We start from the raw sequence: 25,786 nt of genomic DNA, 5'->3' as shown, positions 1-25,786 counted from the left end.
TTGCCGCGATGAATAAAATTGTTATTCTTCTTTAAAATAAAAAAAAAACGAGGGGAGAGAATTAATTTGCTCATTGGATCAAAGAAATTAGGAACGTTGAATGAACTTTCGCGCACTTATAGTACGCTTATTAGTATACTCATAGTAAACAAGAATAGCTCTCTCATATAAAATATATAAAAAATTTTCGCTCTAAATAAGAGTAATATAAATCTTATATAAAAGTCTTGGATGTAAGTAATATTTTTTATTCCAGAAATAATTTATACTTTGCGTTTCACTCGATGACAGGATATTTTCTTTAAATTTGTTCTAACAAAATAAGTTTAATCATGATAATTGATTAAATGATGAAAATTCAGATTTTTCAAATTATTATGCGTGCAAACGAGATCCAAAACATGTGTTTGCTACGGGAATTATTCTGTAGATAAAAATAGAAGGAACATAGTAATCGTGTGAAGCGAATAATGCTCGTCGCGACGAATTTGAATGCTGACCTTTCGATCGAATTGCCCGCATTTGAATCGATCTGTGACCGATAATGAATAATCCATTATTTGACCACCTGGAAGAAAAAGTCGCCGAATGACTTTCGCGGGACGACGCGTCATACGATTCTCCACAAAGAAATTCGTTATAGTATATATGTATATGTGTGTATAAAAAAAAGAAAACAATTTCAATGACCGAATCGAAGGACAAATAATAAAAGTCATTCATGATGAGACCGATGGCGAAAAACTCACCATATGTCATTTTTCGGCAAAGACGGATTTCGAAGACGAAATATCGAATAATATGTATAGTTTTGCGGCTCAAAAGATATGTAAAAGTATTACGTCTGATCGTTTTGTTCTTTCGTTTGCTTTCGAATTACATGCGAATTTTTGAAGACCGTGCTTAAATGAACGAAGGATGATCGTTGGTTTGAAATATGCGCATTAATAAGAATGACTATTACTCGAGGCCAAATAAATAATACAAACAGAAACCGATGATGTTTTAAGTTGTAATTTAGAGTTGAAGCAACTTTCATCAATTAGTACAGACATGATCCGGTGATAAATTGTCTATGTCATTTTGTATTGACGGGACCAGGTGGCAGGCGCGAATAGCGAAACAAACTAATTGTAAGAGATAAATTTGTGAATTTCAAACTCTGTTGTGCGCGAATTATTTGATGAAAAAAAATATACGATTGACATATGTATTTATTCTAATGTAACTTTTAATTCAAGTGCAAACATCACACGTAGACACATTTTACGTATTAAAATTTTACATTATTAGATCGGTGCCAAAAATTCGTCATGTGTCAAATACAGTTAAAAACGAAATCACACAATTGTCAGAAGTAATTTTTATCAGTCATTAAGTGATCACAATATTTTTTATTTAAGAGAGAAATTTTTCGATTCTTTAAAAAAATCCAACTGAAAAATTTCATTTTGGACATAATTTTGACATGAATTTAATATGTATATTTCAGGCATTTTAAAAATGTGTGAAGGAATTATTGAAATATTTATCCAATAAAAACTTGTGATACTGTAGCAAATATATTATTATATAATATTAATTTTTAAAGATATATATAATGTATTATATATATTAATTACATAAGTTAGAAAAGACGCGACGTTAAAGATTCAGGCGGAATTTGTCAGAATCATTGCCTGTCATCGTATGAATTTTTTCGTAGGGTCGTCCCATTTGTGTTCCGAATCGCGCCACAGCATCGGAAATGTCGGAGTTTACAGAGCTCACTTTTTATCGTATCCAGCTCGATTAGCATCTCGATCTCTCGCGTACGCCTCGTCACATTATATCGCTGCAAAAACTTGCAAACGTGCAATAATCGATCGACCGACTCTTTTCCGAGTCCGACACTTGCGATTTTTTTTCCACACATTTAGTACGCAATATCTACACGTTTATACATCGAGAGCGATTATTATGTCGTTGGGAATCTATAATTGTTGATAAGTGAAGCTGCTTATATGAATTTTAATGGCGTGGAATTATACTCGCGCAAATCTTGTTCAAATGATATAGCGGCATATCATTATATTCGTGTCATTTCGAAAATTTCGCGATACTTATTGCTGCTTTTTTTTTCTGCCGAAAATTTTGAAACAGATTTAGCATCGAATGAATTTAAATAAAGAAGATACGAGGTCTGCGTTTTGTCTGTTTTCCTATCCTTGATAAAATCTAGATTAAAAAATATAATTTTTTTTATCTTTAATCATGATCAATTAAACGGTAAAAATGTTTCAGATAATAATTATGAAGATTACTTATAACTTTTATCTGTAATCTCAGCGCTCGCAATCAAGTATTTGTATTAATTTTTTTTTATTTTTACAACTTAAGTAAAAATTTCTAAATTAACGATCGCTCGTAGTTACACAGTATTTTAATATTTGGATATATTTGATAAAAATAAATCTCAAACAATTCCCAATACAAAGAATCCGTAGCTTTAGAGATCAGGAAATGTGAGTCGTCCTTTATATACATAATACGATCGATTTTATGAATAATAACATTATAAATAATAACATAACATATATGTCTCGATTTAATCCATTAATGGCAAACTTCTCATTTTATGTTTCATTATTTAAAAAATTTAATATTACGAAAATAAAATAATTTTTATATAAGGAATGAATTCTAAAAAAATTCTCTATTTCGATCAATTATCTCTAATTAATCATTTTTACGCATTAATGTGAGGTTTTTGCTTTGGAGAAAATAGAAGCAGTCGTAATTCAATTAAATGTCTGTATAATTCGATTACGATCCTTGATGGATTATTCGAGACTTTTTAATAGGATGTTTGCGTACCGAGAGCGGGCGCTTTCCTCTTGACTTTGCGGGACCAGACCTCGAAGCAGTCCTCCAGCGCGAGGTTCCAGTGCTTGTCGAAGGCGGCCACGTATGCCTCCACGTGTCCCCTTATGCCGCGCGCGTTTCTGGTGTAGACCTTCGGCACAAAGAACAACCGATTATTCCTTTTATAGATCGCGAGTTCCCGAGTATTACGCGACTCGTTTCTTCCAGGTAAAGTCGCGCACTGACGAAAAACGAGCTGGCCCGATTGACATTCTCTCTCTCTCTCTCTCTTCACTTTTGACGCTCGTACCGAAACGAGAAAGAATAGTGGATCGCTTAGATAATAAATAAATAATAAAGAGAACGTGCTATTAACGGGGAGTGAAAGTCAAAAAGGATTTGCTCGAATTTCCTAGTATGATAAATTGTCTCTATCTGACTCATGAAATTCAATTGTATACCTAATCATTTAGAGATCAGTGATATATGAGTATATTAATCGTATATGTCACGTGAATGAATCTCCGTAACAATTGTAACGTTTGTGTTTTTCTTTTTTTTTATCAATGCAACTTTTTGCGGAAATCTGTATGTGCGATGCCAGTAGTTATGCAAGCTGTCGTAGGTTGCGAGTCGGCCGATTTTTTTCGTGTCACACTTCCATATCAAACACTCGATCAAACATGTCACGTATTTATTAAACTTCCGTACGGCTAACTAATGGGAATATGCGTATTAGATATAATTAATTATTTTTTCAGCAGTTTATATAATTATATATTTTATTAATATTTTTTTATTAAATTTATATATAAAGTATAAATCATATATACTAATATTTTCAATCTTTTTCAATTTTAATTTATTGTCAGCATTCCTAATTTATCCCATTATGTTTTATTCGAGAAATTTATTGTAATTGTCGACGTTTTTTCGGCTTAAATTTCGAGATTCGGATTGTATCATGTTCGCTCGATAAAATTGAATGGAGAAGCCGCATAATTTGACAGTATTTAATGCAATATTGTCGATGACAGATGCAGTAATAAGGCATCGCGACATGATTGTCGACGACTCGATGTTACGTGTCGCTTGTCGGATAGATACGACCGCGAGAGACAAGATAGCGGCCTGATACGCGGAAGTGCAAGTCCGACGAGGCAAGGCTCCCTTCAATGCCTTTCGCAAATGTATATGTATGTATACGGTCGGCTTTGTCGCAATGAAAACCAATTGCGAGTCTCACGGACTATGTGTCATCGCGAGTCATTGAATGAATGCCGTCGACATCTGCGAATTAGCCGGAATCGATCCCAGAACTCCTCGAGACCGCCGATGAGGAGTTCCAATCCTTGTTAAGAACTTGCACGTTACAAGTTACAAATCTTTCCACGTGATGTTTTGTTTTTTTTTACGATCAAAGATGAGATAACGAAGCTATTTCGCTGATTCACTCTCGTTGTAAATTAATCCGAGATAGTGTTTTATTATCGAATTTGTTAAATTTTTAGTAAAAAATTATTTATGCATGGAAATAATCAGGATGATCGTCAATTATGGATATAATAAATCGTACAAAGTACAGATCAGAATTTGTCATTGCTTCGGAACTGCAACAATTTTACGCGCTTGATGTGTCAGGATTTTCTTGACCGTGGATCCAAGGATTTCGTCGCGATCGAAAGATTACGGCAATGAGAGATATCGAGGGCGATTCAGATGGAAACGTCGATGTGAGACGTAGATTTCGGAATTAGACCGGCAAACTTCGAAAGTAATGGAAAATAAAAGTCAAATTGATTTAATGGACTCGATTAAATTCTGAATTCTTTCGCGATTCTGCCAAAATCATCTACAATCCTACAAACTTATCCGCTTTAATGACTCTTTACTGAGATGACGGTTTATTTCCCGAAATAAAGATAATTCCACATTATGTCATGTATAGAAGCACAAAGCCGTTAGATGTAAATTTATTTTTTCTTGCCACTTACAAGGAACAATATGTGAGAATAATAAATCCCGAGGACATTAATCATCCAATTGTTTAATCAACATAATCGAACGTCGCGATTTTTTTCCCAACACTTCTACTCCGTCCGTGACGAGATGAGTTCGAATGACTTAATGATTAGAAAAAAAAAAGAATAACAATTACGTGCTTTCCTCGGTGGCAATTTGAACAGTCGAAGGCCGAGCGATCGATCTAAGGCTAAAGATAAAAATCTTCTTTCCGGATGCGTTTGAAGGCCGCGCGAAAGATTAGGATCTATGCGAGGACGGCGATTCGAAAAGAATTCTTGAAGAAATGACGACGATGACGACGACGTCGCCGACGTCGAAAGTTGATAATTGCAATTAATTTAGGTTCGGTTTCGTTCGCGGAAGAAGGCTAATCGGAAACTCCATTCTCCTCGTTGAAGATATCCGATGCGGAGCGGCGCTTCCGCAGGAAGAGAGTCCAATTAAATCAATTTGACTTTTATTTTCCATTACGCCGTCTCGTTGTCCTATTATTAACCGGCCTTAACGCGAGGCGGCAATCATTAAGCGCGCAGCGCCGCGGGAAATCATCGCGGGCACGATTAGATAAGTATGATGATGATTTATCAGCGTGCGCATCACCCGCGGCCGCGATTTTACAACTTTCCACAGCTATGCGCGTTCGCTTCCGGATTGATCGTGCAATCTCTCGAAGACGTTGATTCTGAAAGTATCACCGAATACAGGATCGGATTCTAGATTATCTAAATATTATTTTGTTTCAAACAGAACATCGATCTCTTAAACACTCATAATTTTACAAAAAATATTAATTGTGACAGAAAGAATTTTCTCTTAGAATTTACACTGAAAATTATGGTAATCGTGGGACAATATGATATGAAAAGAATTTTATGAGAATTTCTCTGATTAATATTTATCACAGTAAAACATAATATATCTATCGCAATAAAATATGTTTGATTAATTTTATTAAAAGTATGGTAAAATTAATCAAACATATTTTTAAAATTCTTTCTATACCATATTGTCCCACGATTATCATAATCTTCAGGGTAAATTCTAAGAGAAAATTTTCTCTGTAAAATATCAATTTTAGAGAAATCGTATTAAGTTGCATATAAAAAAAATATCGTGCTTGTAGTTTCGAAATCATCTCGGGGAAACGAAATGCATACAACGAAAATAAAATGTTTTAATTAACTTTTTCCCAGAGCGTTTTCCACAGAAATTAAAAATCTTTCGGAATTTTACAACGCGAGTCAATAAATTTCGAAAAAAATATACTCAAGCTTCGAATTGCACTCTCTTAAGAAGGTCAACCGTGCGTGCACGTGCTTTAAGGAATTTTAGGGCAGCAGTGCGACCCTTTTCGCGGCCGCGACGTTGTCTCGCGTCGAAATCGTTTGTCGCACGACGGCGATATGTCAGGGACATAAGTAAAGACGGCGAGAACCCGTTCGGTCGCCATGGTTACGAGTGTTGACCCGAGGGCTGTTTCCCTCCTCCGTCGGAGTCGCGAAGGGAGGATCTCGTTGCCCTTCCGACACCCCCGCGAAGGGTTCACGTACGTGTCACTCGGCTGCGAAAGTGTGTCAGCCGTGTATGCGTGCACGCACAATGCCATAGGGGTCGAAGGGGATGGAAAAGAAGTGATGGCAACGACCGTTTTTAGGTTCGCTCTTTCATTAGGTTATTCTTGGTAAATTGCATATTTAATGATGCAAATTAGGAAATATTTTTCATTAAAAGATTGCGACGAAAAATATCGATTTCAAAAATTAATGTTTAAAAATAGTACATTTTTTTTCTCAAAAAAGCGCAAAAAATTTGCAAAAGTTTTGGTGAAAACAATGCTAATTTTCGAATTATTATTATTATTATTTCAAGTAACAATAAACATAATTTTTCGAAGGATTTTTTTCTTGGAATAGAAAGGGGATTCATCTAAATAACAGGATTATTCTTTAATGTAAATTACTGAAAAATGTCGCATGTTATTCCATATCATATTATAATATGATATGGATATTTGCATCTTGAAAAATTGTCTGAATTTTTTACGAATGATTATAAATACTAATACTTGAGAAAGATCAATTGACGTGACCTACCCTAATCTTAATTCTCTTTTCCATGCATCCGTAGAGCATTCCTAAGGGACCGTAGGTCCTTTGCATTTTCGAGAGTACATTCTTCGGTTCACGTCTTTTACCGGGCACTGGTTCTGCAAACAGTCCAAAATTAATTTATTTTAATTAAATTATTAAAATTCCAAAAAAATGCACATAGAAAATCAATTTAATTTCGCAAACATTTATATGTATGAGTAAGATCAATTAACGAGTGACCTTTTGCTAAACTTTAAAAAACAATATTAAATAAAAAAAAGAGTTTCTTCACTTTTAAGTTGACTTCAGAATATCGAACTTCAAAATCCATAGCTTAATCTTAAAATATGCAAATATATTAATTTAATCATGAATTGCAAATCGCTTTTCAGTATATATAATAAAAAACGAAAGGAATCTTTTCATATTAAATACTATTAACAATATTTAAATAAGTAATAATAATAAATTAATTAATTGATAGTATATAATCTCATATAATTTTATAACATGTATATTAATAATTAATATGTAAAAAATATATATGTGAGGTCCGATTTCAAATAAAATATCAAAGTTAAAAGTACTTGGTGTGTGTGTGTGTGTGTGTGTGTGTGTGTGTGTGTGTGAGTGTGCAATATAAAGCAAAGTACACTATATCTTGCCTCTAACTCTATATATATTAATAATAATAAATATAATAATAACTATGTACGAGTAACTGTACTATGAGCTATATCATACTTGAATAGCGCCGAAGTTCCGAATCGGCCAGGCTAGGTTATGCCGATGAACTTTTATGAACCGCTATAACACCCCGCGCTAATAAGAATTTATGCGGCTCTCTCGTGTCTCGCGAACTCGTTCGACAAATCAATGTTCATCGCTCGAGAAACGGAGAGCCGATAGCATCGCGTTCGCGTCGTTTGTTCTTTCGGTTCTTGTTCCCTTCTTCTTTTGCCAGGACGATGAGACTTTACGCGGCCAAGAGAGAGCTTCATTAACCCCCGCTGTTGCATCCGCGTATGTGTATAGTTATATGCGGTGATTCGAAACTTTTCTTTCTCGTCGACGTAAATCAACGAGACCCACAATTGACAAGTGCAATTAGAATTTAACTCTGTATCGAAAGCAATAGTTTTAACTAACAAGTTTCTTGTTTTAATTTTTTATTATCGTATATTGCTTTTTTCACATATGTTAATAATTATTTGATATATTTTTTTTTGCTTTTGCAAAGTTAAAATATTGATCGTCGTAAATTTATCCTTCAACATTAAATTTTCCAAATGAATTATAAAAATCTTAAAACAGTAAGATTCATTACGATTTAATCGAAGAATCGTTCTCGACATCCATTTAATATCTCTGAAGCTTAATTAATTTATTTCTTTTATATATATATAGTTAGAGTGTTTTATTAGTATTTTTCATTTTATCTAAAAGATATTTGGGAGTTTTGGGAGATTTGGGAATTTAAATTGTTTAATAGTTACATAGTTCCTGATTATTTTTTGAAAGAGTTCTGCAATTTTTAGATAAAAAAACGTACCTTCAATATCGAAGTTATTTTAGAAATATCTTCGATATTGAAAGTATGTTTTTTTATTTCTATAAAAATTGCAAAACTCTTTCAAAAAATAATCAGGAACTATGTAACTATTAAACAATTTAAATTTACTCACCTCACAGTTGCTCCTTTGTTGCCCGATGCCTCCCCGGGCCTCCTTCTCGCGTAGAAGTTTCGAAACACTTGCATTCGCGTTATTTTTTTTCGTTCGCGACGCGCGGCGACGCCCGAGTTTTAGCTATCGCGATTACGATATTGGTACGTGCGACGCGATCGGATTTATACGATAATTAGCCACCAAAGACGCTAATTAATACACTCGTCCTTTCGCGGACCGGCAAGAAGCGCGCGAGTTGATCATGAAGAATCGAAGAAGAGCACTGGAGGTGGAGCTAGATTGGCACTGCCAGGTTCGGAACGCGCAACGATACGTCGCACCGAGTCGTAGTGGTGGGGCATTGTAGGGCTCGCGACGTGGGAGCTCGGCGAATCACGTCGCGACTACATATTCCCACCACTACGACCTGGTGGGATTATGTAGTCGCGACGTGATTCGCTGAACCTCGCACGTATCGTTGCGTCGAGAGCCCTACAATGTCCCACCACTACGACTCGGCGCGACGTATCGTTGCGTGTTCCGAATCTGGCAGTGCCAGTCTAGCTCCACCTCCAGTGCTCTTCTTCGATTCTTCGCGATTAACGCTCGCGCGCTTCTTGCCGGTCCGCAAAAGGACGAGTGTATTAATTAGCGTCTTTGGTGGTTAATTATCGTATAAATCCGATCACGTCGCACGTACCAATATCATAATTGCGATAGCTAAAACCCGGGCGTCGCCGCGCGTCGCGAACGAAAAAAAATAACGCGAATGCAAGTGTTTCGAAACTTGTACGAGAAGGAGGCCCGGGGAGGCATCGGGCAACAAAGGGAGCAACCGTGAGGTGAGTAAATTTAAATTGTTTAAGTTACATAGTTCCTGATTATTTTTTGAAAGAGTTTTGCAATTTTTATAGAGATAAAGAAACATACTTTCAATATCGAAGATACGTTTTTTTATCTAAAAATTGCAGAACTTTTTCAAAAAATAATCAGGAACTATATAACTATTTAAAAGAACCTTAAAACTCTGCTCAAAACTATTGGAACTCGATGTGTAAAAAAATGTGAAGTTGGCACCCCTATTTTTTGAAACTGATTTTCGTTATCGTACTGACCGGAACTATTTCTAAAAATTATCAAGAACTCTTCCTATGGTTCTAAATAACTCAAAACTCTTGACAGAACTATGATAGCATAACATAGGGGTGCCAACTTTACACACTCGAAAATTCTTTATATTATACATATTTATTATAGTATATATGTATATAATATATATATTTATCGGATCTTATATATATTTTTTTATAATGTTTATTAATTATTAATATACATACATGTTATAAAAATATATGAGATAAATTGCGTTATCGATTAATTTATTATTATTAAAGTTTTTATTTTGATTACTACTAATGGTATTTAAGATGAAATAATTCTTTCTTTATTTAATTATATGCACGATAAACCGCAATTTTTGCAAATTGGCAATTTATAATCAAATAATTAAATTTGATATATGAGATATATATTGATATCATTTAAGATATATATTTACATATTTTAAGATTAAGATATTTTGAAGTTCGATATTCCGAAGTCAATTTAAAAGTGAAGAAATTCTCTTTTTGATTTAATCTTTTTTATATTATATATACATATATTAACAATCTTCTCGTATGTAATTATTCTTTCCCAGAGATATATTAAACACACTAAAAAAACATTCTTAAATTTTTAGCTCGGAATTTATGATAGCTCCCTGAATTTTGTCAAAAGTGCCTGATCTTGTAAAAGTGTTTCTAACTTCTAACTTTACACTCTAAGGGATCCGGGGCTCGGTGGTGTCGGTCCTGAGACGTCGTCAGACGGAAAGAGGAACGCCGCGCGCAAAGTTACGTAAAAGCCTCGGCGCGCGGCTATAGTGCACTTATTTTCTCCGTGTGTGCGCGCGCGCGAGACGCTCGAGATCAGGCACGCGAGAGGCAGGCAGGAGCGAGATGCATAGAGCGAGATCGACGGTGCCAATTGGCTTTCTCCGATAAACTTTCATACCACCTTAAAGGCCGCTCGCTCCGCTTCTTTTCCACCTTTCTTTGTTCCTTTCCGCGTGCACTTTCACTATCGCCGCGATCCAATTGCGCCGCGGCCGCGCGGAGAGAACGTCGAGGAGCGTCTCGTCTCTCGGTGTTTAACGCTCGCTCGTATAATTAAGTCGTGAACGATCGCGTCACGAGGGACAATTATTTCCTGATCAGCAATTGATAGAAAACACACAGTTTCTTCCAAGAGCTGCAGATACCAATATTTCACGATTATTCTTTACAAAGGGATGCGGAAACTGAGCGTAGCGCAGTTCAATTCACTGTTGAATGAAGAGGGGAGGGATTACTATTTTCTATTTTTATTTCATCTGCAATAGAGATAAATCAGGCTTATCTCGGAGAGAAAGAAGATAGAGAGAGAATCGAGAAAGAGACGGAGGAATAAGCACAATCGTGTCTCTACCTTCGACCTTCCGGCCGTTTTTCCTCCTTTCTTACGCGAGAGCTCTTCTTCGCGCTCCGATCTTCCTTCGGCGCCGTTCGCGCAGAAGATAGCGTCCGGAGAGCGTTCACGTTTGCGTGAACCGCGTGCAGGGAACCGTTAGGATCGCAACCGCGCGCGGTTGCGAGGGGAGGAACGCGAAACGGTGACTTTATCGTCCCTTCCCTGGGCAGGGTGAGCCACGTAGGTGTCCGTCGTGTAGGTTCCGTACCTCTTGCTTCGTTCGTTAACCCCTTAAGACGCGATACTCTGGCTAACTTATATACATACATATACATATATACACACACACAGAAAATTTTCTTTTAGAATTTATCCTGAAAATCATGGTAATCGGAAAGAATTTTATGAGAATTTCTCTGATTAACATTTATCACAATAAAAAATAATAATATCTATCACAATAAAATATAAAATATGTTTGATTAATTTTACTAAAAGTATGGTAAAATTAATCAAACATATTTCTAAAATTTTTTCCATACCATATTATCCCACGATTTTCAGGATAAATTTTAAGAGAGAATTCTCTCTGTGTATAAATTTTTTTCTAGTCCGAATCTTCGATCGCGATTAGAAGAGAAAATGATTTTGAGAAATTCTGAATCTGAGAAACACTTCTAATATAAATCTTGTTTACCTTTTATTTAATAAAAAAATGGAATTTATTTTATTTCTTTTACAGACGTATGTGTGATATCATGTATGATATATAAATTATATTCGCTGATTCGCATTTAATTTATTTTCAAAGCCAAATTAACTTATTTGATTATATTCTTATTAAAAAACAAGACTTTACCAACAATTTCATTTTCTCAATATTATGCAAATAATTTCTGGAATGGAGAAACCCGATCTGAAAGTCCGATGCTGTAATGTGTAGCGATTTCATCATATTATAAAACATCGATCAAAAGCAAATAATTCTTATATTATTCCAAGTGAAAAAAAAATAATGAACCATACACGTTACATTGTTTTTGTTGGTTGCTTGATTTATTTTAAAACTTTTAATGTATCGAAAATTGAACCGCATAATATTTATATCTCGCGAAAAAGTATCGCGAAGTTATTGTCCAGATACTCGTGATTACAAAGATACTCTCGTCCTCGCGATATCGATTTTGAAAGAAGTGGACCTTCGCGCGATTTGTCCAAACGAAAACGAAGGTCTGCCACTTTCAAAATTGTATTATTATTATGATTTTGCGCAAAGTTTTCACAATAAACGCAACCTTCGCAAAATGTTACCGCATACAAGAAACAGCAGCAATTAATATTGGATATTAATGAATTGCGAAATGTATAAGGACAGGATCCTTCCTGTTTGGATCCGATTTACATTGTTATCTGTTACTTTGAAGAGACACATCGTTATTGGTATTCAAATTACGCAAACATGTCCATGATACATATTTTTTTTTTGGCGAGCCTTGCACGAATCGTAGTTTGCGATCGCAGTTTGCGATACACCTTCAAGTCGAGCGAAATGCAATTTAAACCGGATTATTATAAAATCGACAGAATCGTGCGAGAATTTTGAAACAACTAGGAAAATTGGAAACTATCAACAGCTGTCAATAATTACTTCAATTTCCCATCATATATAAATGAGGTAAATAATTTATTTGATTTGTCATATTTATTGATGTTTCAATATTAAATGTTATATTTAGGCAAAATATCGATAAAATGTCGAAAACATAAAATGACAATGTGTATAAAAGTGCTTCAAGATAAGATTCTATTTCGGTTTAAAGTTTTTCGAGCTATGTTTGAAATTATTTAAAATAATGAGTGTAAGATAGATGTGTGTGACTTATATATAAAGAGGAATATAAAAGTGGCTTAAAAATTGGTATTTTATTAATTAATATTATTTTACTATTAAATTATTTTTCCGAAGAAAGTTTATATTAAAAAGCAAAATCGTTGGTTAAATTAAGGTTTTTTTTTGCGGAGCGCAAAGAATATCAGTTTGAAAAAAGTTGGTGAAAAGCACTACGTTTGCAATTTGTTAAATTCGCGACAAATAACTAAACGACGAATGAAGAGAAAAGAAGCGATTTTGCGAAATCAAGTTTTAGAGATGCAATTGGATAGTCTCGGCTTGTTGGCTTTATTTCGAGAGAAGTTTAATAAAGATTAAATTATATATACCCCAAGGTATTCACAATGTTGAAATTTTGACAATTACACGGGAAAATTTAATTAAGTTTTGGCATATAAGAAATACCGAGGAAATACATATTATTTCAATATACGCAGACTTTTCTCTTTTATTTATCAAAACACACGTTATAGGACAGATTCTCTCTCTTTCTCGGCGAGATTTTCCGGCCTCTCTGTCATCTCTCGATCGCAAAAAAAAAGGCTCCCTCGAACATCTGTACGGCGGCGTGTCTCGCGTGTTGTTCACCTGCGAAAATGTTAGCGCGAGCGCGATGCGTGCGAAGGAGCAATTCGGCTACCAAAGCCGCTTCAGATCCGGAGAGTAACCTGGGTCGCAGGTGGATACCCTGACGGCTCTCTTGTCGGGGAGCGGGGGAGGACGAGTGTTGGGACCCCCCTTCCCCTTTCTCTCCCTTCGTCGAAAGCGGCGAACGAAATATCGCGGGAAGATTGGCGGGCGGACGGACGGGAGTTCGCGGCGTGGCTTGTACCCGCGGATGATCCCCAGGTTGAGTCGCGCTGGGTTCAATGTCCTGTCGGGCAGCGCACCCGAGAACCGTGGTAGGCAGGCAGGCGAGCAGCCACCAGACCTCTCCGCGTATATATACACGTACGTACACGGACGCACACGTTTCCGCGAGATCGCACACGGTCGCGAGCACTCCGCTCCGCTCCGCCGTTGCGTATATACGGTCGCTCGCGGATATATGGGGTGTCTCGTATGTATACATTCCGCGAGACGGACCATTTTTCCATGACATTTCCATTAAAGTATAGGAAAAATGCAGCCTACATCGTCGGTATCTAGTGACGTGTTGATGACATCCAAAAATAAAGGATCTCAAAGGAAAATTCTAAAAGGTCTCTGGTTTTATTAGTATTCTTTTAAAGTTTTCTTCTCGCGGAATTCGAGTCTGAGACGCAAATGTCAAATAATTTAATTTAAAATCTAATTAAATTATCCGGCGTGAGAGAATTTCTTCAAATTTGTCGAGATATTTATTAATCGAGAATAGAACATCCGGAGTTCCAAGTCACGCTGTATATACTCGAACACGGCGAAAAGTGCGCTAGCTCTGGCTTGCCGCGCACTTTGCTTTACGCGAACTAGCCGTAGATACTGTTACTTTTGCGACGAGGCCCTTCGGTACCCTTCCTCTTCTCTCTCTCTCCACTCCGAGCCGCACGATGTTCCTTTTCTCGCGAATCTTTCCGGCTAAGGAAGTTACTCACGGTCACGTGATTATTCGGAACTCGTTTTTCGGGGGACGATTACGACAGTTTGACGAGATTGTTTCTTTTTTATTCATCTCTCGAGACGGCAGATTGAGATGTAAGAGAGAAAAAAAGGGGGAAGAAAAAAGCAACATCTTTCAATTCTTACTCGATATTTTTCAGATATTTTAAACGTAACTTGTGGTAAAACTCGTAGCGCAAAACATTAAGCAAATTAACATTTTTCTTCAATAGCAAAAAATAGGAAAAATATAGAATTCAATGTGATATTTACATACGTTAAAATTTCGCAAAGTTGTCTGTTTAGTAAAACTTTAAGGAACGTTATTAGTCTGCTGCTAAAAAATAATTTTTGCCTAATTCCTTTGAATCTTTAATGAGAATTTTCGTACGCATACAAACACATCATTTGCATTCTCAAATTTTGTATAATATTGAATTAGTAGTGCAGTTTTATTATCTGCTTATAATGTATGTTGTTTTTAAATAAGTAAGAGAGCGAAATGAACTCTTGACATTTTTCTTTTAATCCTAATAAATAAAATAAAAAAATTGGCGATCTATTTAAACTTGCATATGCTTGCATACACACACATATATATATAAGAGGCTTTTCAACTTTGCTGAAAATCCCAGGAAAGATAGATTGAGTTTTGCTTTTACACTCTGGGAACTTACAAATTAACTCTTGGCATTTTCCTTTTAATCCTAATAAATAAAAAAAATTGGTGATCTATTTAAACTTGCGTATACTTGGACATAACGAGAGATCTTTCAACTCTACTGAAAATCTCAGAAAAGCTAGATTGAGTTTTGCTTTTACACTCCACGCGTACCTATATACGTGAAAGAAACTAAATGAATCGAGAATAAAGTACGAAGAGAGGAGTACGAGTTTACGTTTGTATAGGAAGGCAAGTTTAGTCGGGATTCCAGCAGCGAATCTTTCCTGGCCTTTCTCGACCGAAGAAAGGAGAAATCACTCTTACTCCGGGAAGGCCGGACGCGTGCGGGGAGGAAAGGGGGGCAAGAGAGGATCTCGTTATCGGGATCTATCGATCCCAGATTCCCGATATCGATCGAAAACCGGGTAATCTGAATTTTGCGTCTTTAAATATTCGTTCAAACAAGCGAGACAAATCGGACGCCCGCGGAGGATCTGCTCTGGATCCCTAATTGATATGTAATCTCGCTCATTTTCTCTCGTCCCCCGCGCTTTTTACGACCGGTCCCTATTAAGTCCGGCCGGTATACGCGATCCGGTAAACCGTAATTATCGCGCGATCGTAAGATACGTGAACGCGCAGCGGAAACTTTTTCCCGCGAGTCTCTCGGCGAATAATCTCGGCCGAAACATCATCATCCTCTCCTTGGCTCCCGGAACATTAACGAATCTTAACGATCTTCCCTGGCTTTGCCCAAGAATCGAGGTTCACTAACCGTGTATTTTTATCAGAGTAAAAATTGTATGTAAACTGTGTGCGACATGAATATATAAATACGAAGTATTTTATATATATAATATATGTATATAAATCTATTTATATTATTTATGCTATATTTTTACGAGGACAGATTTTGTCTCGACTATTGCTATGAGATTTAAAAATAAGACTTTTCTTCTAGCATTGTCAATTTTCTTTAAATATGAATGAAAGAGAAAAGATTATATAAGATATATGAAATGCGACATAATATCCGTGAATTTTCAGATTCGAGAGGGCTCAGAAATTTTAGATTTAAGATTAGAATATAGTGATAAAAGATATAGGTTTTCGAATTTGATCGCGTTTCTTCGAATCCGAATGGCAAAACGAGGCTGTAAAAAGCCGGGTGACATTCTAGCTAGATGTTAAAGGGCGAAGAGCGCCGCTGCTCGATTCGGCTCGTGCTCGTGATAGTCATCTGTTACGTTGGGATAGGTCGCGGAGGTACACGAGGCGAGGAGGGTACGTGGTTGCACACGAACACACGGTGCCGAGAGAAGAAATTGGATCGTCCACTGTACCGGGTGGCGCTTGGAATAGGGACTCGGGAGTTTATCGCGCGGGAAACCGGAAGTGATCGAAGCGAGGACCCCCTTTTCCCTTTTCCCCGTGGCTTAATGAGCCGAGACGAGGGCGGGCTCGTCTTTTTCATCTCGAAGTGGCGTACGACGTCGTAGAAAGGAATAGGAGTGGGAAAAAGCTGATGAAGAAGAGCGCAAGGTGGAGGAAAAGGAGGGTACGAAGGGGAGAAAAGGGGGATGAAATATAGGGAAAAACGCGCGCGTACGCTCGCCGAATGTTGCGCAATGTCGCGAGCGAATCGCGAGGAGAAAACATCGACGAGTATTCCGTTACTCGAAGAGAGGCGAACGGCTGCGTCGTTGCGTTGCATCGTGTTTGTGCCCATAAGCGAGAGTATGCACATGTATATGTACGTGTGTTCTTTCTATACGAGTGTGCGGCGGACTCGGAGTCTGCTAGAGAGTGAAATTCGCTTCCGGATACTATGATACTTAAAGGAGCCTCTTTTTCTTCTCCTCATCATCATCATCGTCGTCGTCATCGTCGTCGTTTCGTTCATGTCGCACAGTCATATGTGTGTCACGTTACGATAGGTCGGAAAGATCTTGGTCGCGAAAGGCTAAACTCGGTTGAGATATACATATATATGGGAGAAAAGGTCTATTCAGAAGAGGAAGGAAGAATTAACGTAGATATATATACTTGAGAGGATACCAATTGTTTTAGCACATACTTTAGTCTCGCAGATTAAATTTATTTAAAATATATTTAAATTTAAACTAAAAATTCCAGAATTTTGTGAATTATATTTATATTATCTCCGCGAATTCCCGCTGGACGTAAAAACGTCATCGTCCGAATATTTCGCGCGTACCAAGTGTATAACGAGGATATATCCAAGAGAGCCACCGATAAACCGCCGAGGTCTATACGATAAATCAACAGGAATCCAGCGATATCTCTAAGTCGCGATAGCGTAGCCGTGGGAGATGAATCGCGGCATCTCTGGCCGCGAACGCACGCGTTTCTCGTTCGCTGGCGCGTGTCCACAATTGGGAAAAATCGCGGTTCCGGCGGAACGTGTTCGAGGGCCCCGAAGCGCGGAGTGCAACTTCGCCGCAGCCAGCGAGAGGTCGATGTCCGGGCGCAACAAGTGCGCTCTCGAGATGCTCTCTCTCTCTCTCCCTCCGTCTTTCTCCGGACACGTTCGCGATCGGCTTCGATAAGGCCGCGCGCGACTTTCGACGGACTCTCTCGGCGAAGCGACTCCTTGGCGAAGCGTCGACCTCCGAAATGCGCGCTCTCGCTCGCTCGTGCACGGATTTAGATGAGACGGCCGGTTAACGAGAGCGCCGGAAGCCGAACGACCTTTTTGAGGTTGCGCCGCGGCGCGCCAAGTTTTCCCCGCTCGAGAGAAAGAGAGAAGGAGAAGCCAAGTCCGATGCACGGCGCGTATAGCGATGCTCAAGTGTGATCGAATCTTTTTTTGCTCACGTTATTGTGCGAATGTCGATGTCGCTTTTAGACTTTTTTACTAAACATTCCTGATGCTGATCAAAGAAGAAAAGTAATCGCGACGAGTTCATAAAAAACGCGGATTTAACGATTGTAGGGCTACTGATAAGGCTACTGATGAAATAATTGTATAATAAATTGGAAAGGCTTTGATAGAAATACAAAATCAGCTGTGAAAAGTGCTAATAAGAGCTAGGTGCAGGACAAAATTATTTTTAAATTCCTCTCTAATCATTTTGAATGTTTCGGTCCTTCCTAATGTTGAGAAGAGTCCAAAAAAATTAGAGAAAAATTTAAAAACAATTTTCTTGCGCCTGGCTCTTATCAGCTCTTTTCACACCTGATATTATATAGATAATTGTATTGAAAAAATCGGATGTATATTTTCTCTCTTAAATTATATAAACTCCATTTCCTCCCTGAAAACTTCTAAAAAAAAAAAAAAAAAAAAGATATTTTAGGTTGAAACGTTAAAATTGAATATTCGAGCTATGTATAAGTTTGAGAAGAGCTATTTTTAAACTTTATATTGAAGAATCCACATAGAGCTTTTCTTATGCAAATTTCCGACTTTTGAAAATCCGAATTCGAGACGAGGCCAAGGTATTCATCGATTGCCAAAAGGATGCGGTATCGATGTATTATCATGAGCATCCCTAGACGCGCCGCGACGCGGAGCCTCGAGTTGAGCGCAAAAGGTCGACGTCCGGGCGCGCAACAAGTGCCGCACTACGTACACACACACACACACACACACACACTACTACCCCTCTTCTCTCTTTCTCTCTCTACATACACCAGCCCACCTCTCATCTCGCTCGCTCGCACAATTGCATGACCACCGCAGTGATGGTCCCTCTTCTCCTCCATCCCTTCGAGGGAAGGCATCCCTCTTTCTCTCTCTTTCTCTCTGTCACTCGCTTCCTTTGCTTCTCTTTGCGCAACCGAGAGGAGGAGGGAAACGAACAGCGTGACGAGAAGAGAAGCGAGGCACACGATTCAAACAGAGGTGCGGAATAATAAAAGAGAGACGAAGAGAGGGAAAGAGAAAGAGGGAATCGGCGTGACCGTGCTCCTCTCCGCACACACCACGTCGTCGGTAAATATAAAACTGCACTGGGTCAGGGATCCGTGATTTATCGGCTGCTTCGTGTAATTGGCCGCCGGCCAATAGATATATACTTCCCTCCCGGGTGTATGCGTTTGCAAGAGGCCCGGGGCACGAGAAGATGCTACTTGTATGCCATCCAGCTCCCCTTCTCCCGTTTTCTCTTATACGCGCCGCTCATTTCCGTGCAATAATCTCGCGAGCATCGATTACGCATTTTTCCACCTTCGTTTCTGACAATCGGGCACGACTTTGTTCGGGAATTTTTTACTCTATAAGGACGAAGGAAGCGTTTTTTCATTCCGCGAGATAGCATGATTGCGTTGGTATGGAATATCAATCGTGCGGATCGGCTATAATTATGATGAGTCAGATTTCTCAAGAGATGGAACTTTTCGATTGTTAGAGTAATTATCACGTTGGTTTCTTTCTGCAGGTTCGAGGTGCGAAGAAGTGAATCTCAAAAATGTAACTTGCGCATATGTTTAATAATCATAATTAAAAGCGAGACGATTTTAATTTTCTTTATCATTTGACGCACGAAATAACTTGTAGGCGTATAAAAATTTTATTATTTTCCTAAACGATCTTTTATTTATTTAACGAGAGTACAGAGAGAGAATATACACGCACACTTTTTATATTCTATGTGCTTTACAAGTGAGAACATTATTTCGAATTCTCTTTACGATGCTATTGACCCGGATACGCATAAAGAGACTTCAAGGAAAGAATTATTACTTAAAAGGAAAAATATACTTGCTCATATTCATATATAGTACTTACATAATAGCCTTTTTATAAGACAAGTTCATAGGTGAATGAATAATAAATATATTGATCGTTTCTCTTTCTTTTTTCTTTACTCGTATTTTCTAAACGCGATCAAAATTTTCTGGCTGTGCACAGCTGATTTTTTTTTTCATTAGAATTTATCTATAGTGATTTTCTTTTTTCTCTGATGCATCGAATATAAAAAATAATAGTTTCAATCGATCGAAATTAAAAAATATGCGAGGAAAAGATGTTAATAATGAATTAAATTCCAGATTTCTCAAATTTCATAAGAAAATTGCTTGTCCGAAAAATTCCTCTTGTCAAAATAGCTCGCGTGAGAAGTTCGCGCGGATCTTCTTTTTAAAATACATAAAATCTCAGTCCTGAAAGAGCTAATTTAACGGTCATCGCTTAAAATTCGCAAGGTTGCGAGAAGGTTTTCGGAAGATTCGCGAAATAACCTTCCTTCTCTCTTTCCCTCTCTCTGTCTTCTTTTCCCGGCGAGAAAGAGTAACTCGCGCGACATTGCAGATATCAAAGTACGTATATACGCGCGCGTATAAGAAAAAAGATAGCCGTGGAAGAGAGGAAACAATGGGAAGCCTCTGTACGACGACGGTCTCGGTCTCTCATAGCGCGAGAAAACGGTTGACGCACACTTTCGCGGAGGTCAAATTCCACGCGCGACTAATGCAGACGCGCTGCTGCAGCCGCCGGCGTTGCGGCGACCTTCGTGGTATTTGTTAGGCCGTAAATATAAAGTGTATACGCCGGTATCTGGAATATAGGAGCCGGCGAATGATGTATACATGAACGAGTCATCGGTAGGCTCGAAGATAGATTTCATTTTCGATTCGAGATCGAGTGACACCGCGAGGTCCCAAGAGGGTCTCTTGATCGCGAGATCAGGGGGCTTACGATTGTATATTTCATTTTTCATATTCGGTTTTTATACATAGTAACTATAGAACAACACAAGAGCGTGCTACGCACGCGCCATTCCTCGATTTTACATAAAAAAGAATGATATTGTTATATAAAGTTTGTTTAAACTTGATTAATATTTTTTGACAGAAATCAGCTGATTTCTGTCAAAAAATATTAATCGAGTTTAAAGTACTATAACATTTTATTTAAAACATATATTTTATAATTTTTATACATACTATTATTTTAAACTATAATTAACAAAATAACGTTTTAATCAGCTGACTTTTGTCATTCTTTTTAACATAAAATCGAAAAATAGCGCGCGCTTGTGTTGTTCTAGTCCCTTTTTAAAAAAGGTATGTTAAGTCGATTCTCGCAAGTACTGTTGCCTCTTTTTCGCGATGTTGATAGCTGCCTCAATTTGCGTTGTGCATTATATTCATAGCATCGAGAGGCTGTCATCGCGAGGGTTAGCAGTTTGACAGTTTGTCCAAAATAAAATAAAATAAAATAATATGTTTTAATATTTTAAATTCGATTAATATTTTTGACAGTTATCAGCTGATTTCTGTCAAAAAATATTAATCGCGGACAAAGTATATATTATAAGTATATATTATATTATAACGTATTATTTACAACATATTATAATTAAAATAATAATATTTTGTAAGTAATATAATATGTTATAATATTTTATCAGCGATTAATGTTTTTTGACAGAAATCAGCTGATAACTGTCAAAAATCTTAATCGAATTTAAAGAAAAGCATATTATTTAAAACATTGTTTTATTTTGGACAAACTATCAAACTGCTAACCCTCGCGATGATAGTCTCTCGATGCTATGAATATAATGCACAACGCAAATCAAGGCAGCTAATCAACATCGCGAAATAGAGGCAATAATACTTGCGAGAGTCGATTTAACATGCCTTTTTTAGAAAGGAATATTAGCATATTCTCAAATTGACAGATGACAGATGACAGATTGTTCTTGAACAATAAGTCAACTATTTTCTTTAGCGGAAATATTTATACTCTGTGCAAGTTTTTTTTTTCATATAATAATATAATTAGAATCATCTTATTTTTTCTGTATCATGGATGTAAAATGAGCTGTGTTGATTGTTTAATTAATCGTTATACAGATTGATTAAGGCAATTGAGGAAACGTCAATACGATAATAGAATATAAAATTATTTACATATGATCATATATATAATTATCTTTTTCGATCTTTATATAAAATAGTAACATCGATACTTTTCTAATTAAAAATTCGTTTTTTATAATAATTTCTTATAAAATAATTCTTGGAGGATAATCTGATTATTATCAAATAATTTTTGAAAGATAAATAATATAGGAATTATTTCTCTCTAATTGAGGAAACGTCAGTACGAGAATGGAATTAGTGCCGTAACGGCGGCTATTGAAATTCGATATTACGACGTCAACTTGTATGAATGAAGTCCTCCAGGAGTTGTTTTGCATGCAATCGCCATCTTTCGCGAGCAGTATGAAGACTGCGTGTAAATTGAAGGGAGTTTCCTTACCTTGATGAGGTAGAAACCTCTGCCTAGAAGATCCTGGAATGGTCGATTTGCTACTCTGAAATAGAGATAGAAATAGACATACGAGTTGAACCGCGAGTCTGCTCTAGAATCCCGAAAAGATGCTAATTATTTAGCCATTACGATTAAAATAAGTTTCACAAGATTTTTTTTATTCCACAAATTGCAACTTGATTCCATATATATTCTCTAAATTACATGTTAATTTTTTATATATTCACGTTTTTATATATCCCCTGAATTACACAAATCTTATAGCATATACTCTCATCTTCAGAGAGAGAGAGAGAGAGAGAGAAAGATTCTATTTATAATTTCTCTTGACTCTCTGGGATCTCAAAGATAGAATATATTTTAGGTATTCTACAAGTTAACAGATTTAGCCGAACGATTCACGGTTTTCACGGATCGTAGAATCTAAGCACAAGCCTCAAGTATCCTAGCTTCTACCACGTTCAAGTCTTAAAATTCAGAGTATCGAGTTAGGTTATGTGAGGTTAGATTATTGTATCGCACACTCTTCGTCATTTTTGATAAATACAAATATTAATTTCGATTTAAAACGATTCACGGAGTGATTCGCGAATTTTTAAATATAATTCAACACGTTTTGCATTTCGATCGATGCCTTTATTGAATTTAGCGTCCCGAGGATGAAGGTTAGAAATTGACATCGAGCCACGTGGGTGGCGAGATACACACTTTCCTCGTCACGTTGATACCCTTCAACACGGCCTCGAATTTCGAAATGTTGTCGTAGGTCGGGGCCGAGGTTGCCAGTCGCATCTTAGGCGAATATAACGCTTTTAACGGGTCGAACTTGTCACTTCCTGCGTCCAAGCTCTCGTCCGAAGTATCGCTCTCGTCTCCCATTATATAACTTTCACGTGGCTCACTTGCACTACTTTGTACTTGCACTTTTGTCACTTACTTAGTCGTCTCGTATTATCGTACGTTTCTTATGAATTGATTTCTCTTTCGGGCAACGTGGTGTATGAAAAGAGAACAGACGGTGTAGGATGACAGTTCACACACACACACACACACACGCGCGCGCGCGGCAAAGATGGGAAGAGTTTAAAGCGCAATCAGACGCACGAATCGCGTGACTTCCTTGATTAGAAAAAGAAAAAAAAAACATCCGTTTCTCGGTTGATTAATGCGTCGCGATAGTATTTCAGTTGGGAGAGAAGAGGATGTTAACCCGCGGTGAAAACTTTCTTTCGCGGTTGCGAGTTACGTAAATGCAGTCGAGCAGAAGGTGCATAGAAATGCATCAACGGCGGCGGGGAGAGCGCGAGATTACGCGCACAGGAAGTGAAACAGAAGCCAGAAAGAAAGTTCTCGCTCGCGCTGTGTGTTTTCACTTTCATGGAAATTGTCCGCGCCCCCTCCCCCCCCTCTTTCTCTCTTTCTGCATTATGCGAATTAGCTACGAATCATCATCTCGCATCGATGAGCAGCCCGCGAGGAATCGATTAAGTCTTTTACGCAGATCGGAACTTTGATAAAAAAAAGACATTGTCTTCATTAAATATCTCTCTTTTCGGATCTTTTATTTTTTAATTTCCAATCACGTGTGTTTTCTCCTTAAATATATACAAATGCGTCTTTAAACTCTTGATTATGAGAACCTCTTTAGTTTACGTATAAAAGATACTTACATTCTTTTTTTACTGTTATCACATTTTACAGAGATTTTTATATTTCTCTTCTATTTTTTCATAGTATTACGTCTTATATAATCTCATATGCGGGTATATATATACGCGGGCAGTAGGAGAAAGTAACATTATTATCAAGTTAATTTTTTTTCAGTCGAGTTTAAATTAGATTCCAAATGAAAGTGCGAACGCACGATGTATCGGAAGTCATTGCGAGATAAACGAATCTCGTTCCGCAGCTTAATTAGCAGCCATTTACTAAAAAAAAAAATCTTAATTTATTAAGAAATAATATGAAAGTGTATCTTTATATTTATAAGAGCTGTACTAAATTATTGTAGACATATAATACATATATATTTAGAAACTTTAGATACATATCGTTTTTATATCTCAAAGAAGTATTTATTCTCGGAAATTATTATTTGTTTAAACTCGGAGGAGCTAATTATGTGCATTCTTTTTTCTTTCACAAGGCAATCGAATCTAACGTGCATTGTATTCTATTTCCAGGTGAACAACAACGTGTAAAAAAAAAGAAACAAAGGAAGAATCCGGGCGCGGTATAAGGCGGAAGACGAAAGAGGAGAGGTTCCGGAGAGGTGGTTTTAGATGTTAGAAGGAGCGGGGGTGGCTAAAGTGGCCCCGCCGCTGGGTCCCGATGCCGGTCCCCGTATCTCAAACGCCTACATTAACCTCCACCCTCGTACCCAAGGAGGAATCAAACATGCCTTTCGTCATAGACGACGAGCTATTCTGGTACAATGACAATGACGGAAAGATGGATCTGACCCAGTGCCTTCAGGTGCGAACTCTAGATTAATGAGAAATTATCATTATATATTAGGTTGAATCATAAATATGTTCTGCTTTACTTAAAAAAAAAAAAAAAAAAAAAGCTGAATTTTTATATTAATAAATTTGAATCTGTCATATATTCTCCATTATTAAGTACAACTTGTTCTTATTCAGATAATAATTTGTTAATGTTTTCCTTGAAGAATTTTGAGGGTTCTGATGCAAAAAAGATTTTTTTACTTAGCTTCAGCATTATTATTAATTTTTTTTCATTGTCTATTTCAGAAATTAAATTTTATACAACAATCTGCAACAGTATAAGTATTCATTTGTGAATGATACATAAATAAAATAATTAAATGTCGTGAATATAAAACTGGTTTCTCAGAAGAAGTGATTAATTATTTATAGCGGAATATATTATGAATTAATCCAATATGTTCTCGAGATATTAATTGAGATGTACTTTTTTTCTTCTTCGTTATTCTCAAGTTCTCCTTATGTTTCAGCAGAGCAACACGGGCCAGTCGGTCGAATTTTCGCAGATGGAATTGAGTGCTCTGGTAGGAACGCCGGCAGCACCGAATGTGCCCGCGGAGGAAGGTGCTGGTATGTCCAGCATCACAGGGGAGGAAGTTTTCGATCCCCTGGATTTCCTGCGAGAACTCGAGGCGGAAGCCAGTCAACCCACCTCCACCACGACTCCTTCCTCCTACAGGCGACAGAGGCACAACATCGCCGCCGCGAATCCTTTATTAGCGGGTAAACTGTCGCATTTATATATGAAATTATATTCATGTTCGCAAGTGCGTTTTTTATTTAC

General features: G+C 37.2%; 2 protein-coding genes across 12 annotated transcripts in view; one reads left to right on the top strand and one right to left on the bottom strand.

Annotated features, from left to right (window-relative positions):
* Positions 1 to 25,786, bottom strand: part of Lsm11 (U6 snRNA-associated Sm-like protein LSm11) — a 155,850-nt gene that overhangs the window by 3,342 nt on the left and 126,722 nt on the right. The window contains exons 1-4 of one of the 2 annotated variants that reach the window (XM_083050049.1): positions 23,204 to 23,532; positions 22,484 to 22,538; positions 6,963 to 7,075; positions 2,857 to 2,995 (exon numbers count right to left, since the gene is read on the bottom strand). In XM_083050049.1, the coding sequence (XP_082906175.1) occupies positions 2,857 to 2,995; positions 6,963 to 7,075; positions 22,484 to 22,538; positions 23,204 to 23,374 (478 nt within the window). In that variant the 5' untranslated portion in view covers positions 23,375 to 23,532. Of the gene's footprint in view, positions 1 to 2,856; positions 2,996 to 6,962; positions 7,076 to 22,483; positions 22,539 to 23,203; positions 23,533 to 25,786 lie in introns of those variants that run through there. The other variant, XM_083050050.1, reaches the window with a different exon arrangement.
* Positions 1 to 25,786, top strand: part of Eip74ef (Ecdysone-induced protein E74) — a 190,583-nt gene that overhangs the window by 43,500 nt on the left and 121,297 nt on the right. For 8 of the 10 annotated variants that reach the window (XM_083050042.1, XM_083050039.1, XM_083050032.1 and 5 more), the window contains 2 exons: positions 24,679 to 24,970; positions 25,473 to 25,725. In XM_083050042.1, coding sequence (XP_082906168.1) covers positions 24,827 to 24,970; positions 25,473 to 25,725 — 397 coding nt within the window. In that variant the 5' untranslated portion in view covers positions 24,679 to 24,826. Of the gene's footprint in view, positions 1 to 12,595; positions 12,792 to 24,678; positions 24,971 to 25,472; positions 25,726 to 25,786 lie in introns of those variants that run through there. The other 2 variants (XM_083050033.1, XM_083050036.1) reach the window with 2 other exon arrangements.

Source organism: Prenolepis imparis, unplaced genomic scaffold (assembly GCF_030444845.1).
Source record: "Prenolepis imparis isolate NDT839.2.m4 unplaced genomic scaffold, iyPreImpa1.0 SCAF_11, whole genome shotgun sequence".
In the NCBI taxonomy this organism is placed as follows: Eukaryota; Metazoa; Arthropoda; class Insecta; order Hymenoptera; family Formicidae; genus Prenolepis; species Prenolepis imparis.
This window is presented reverse-complemented; position numbering and strand designations above follow the sequence as displayed.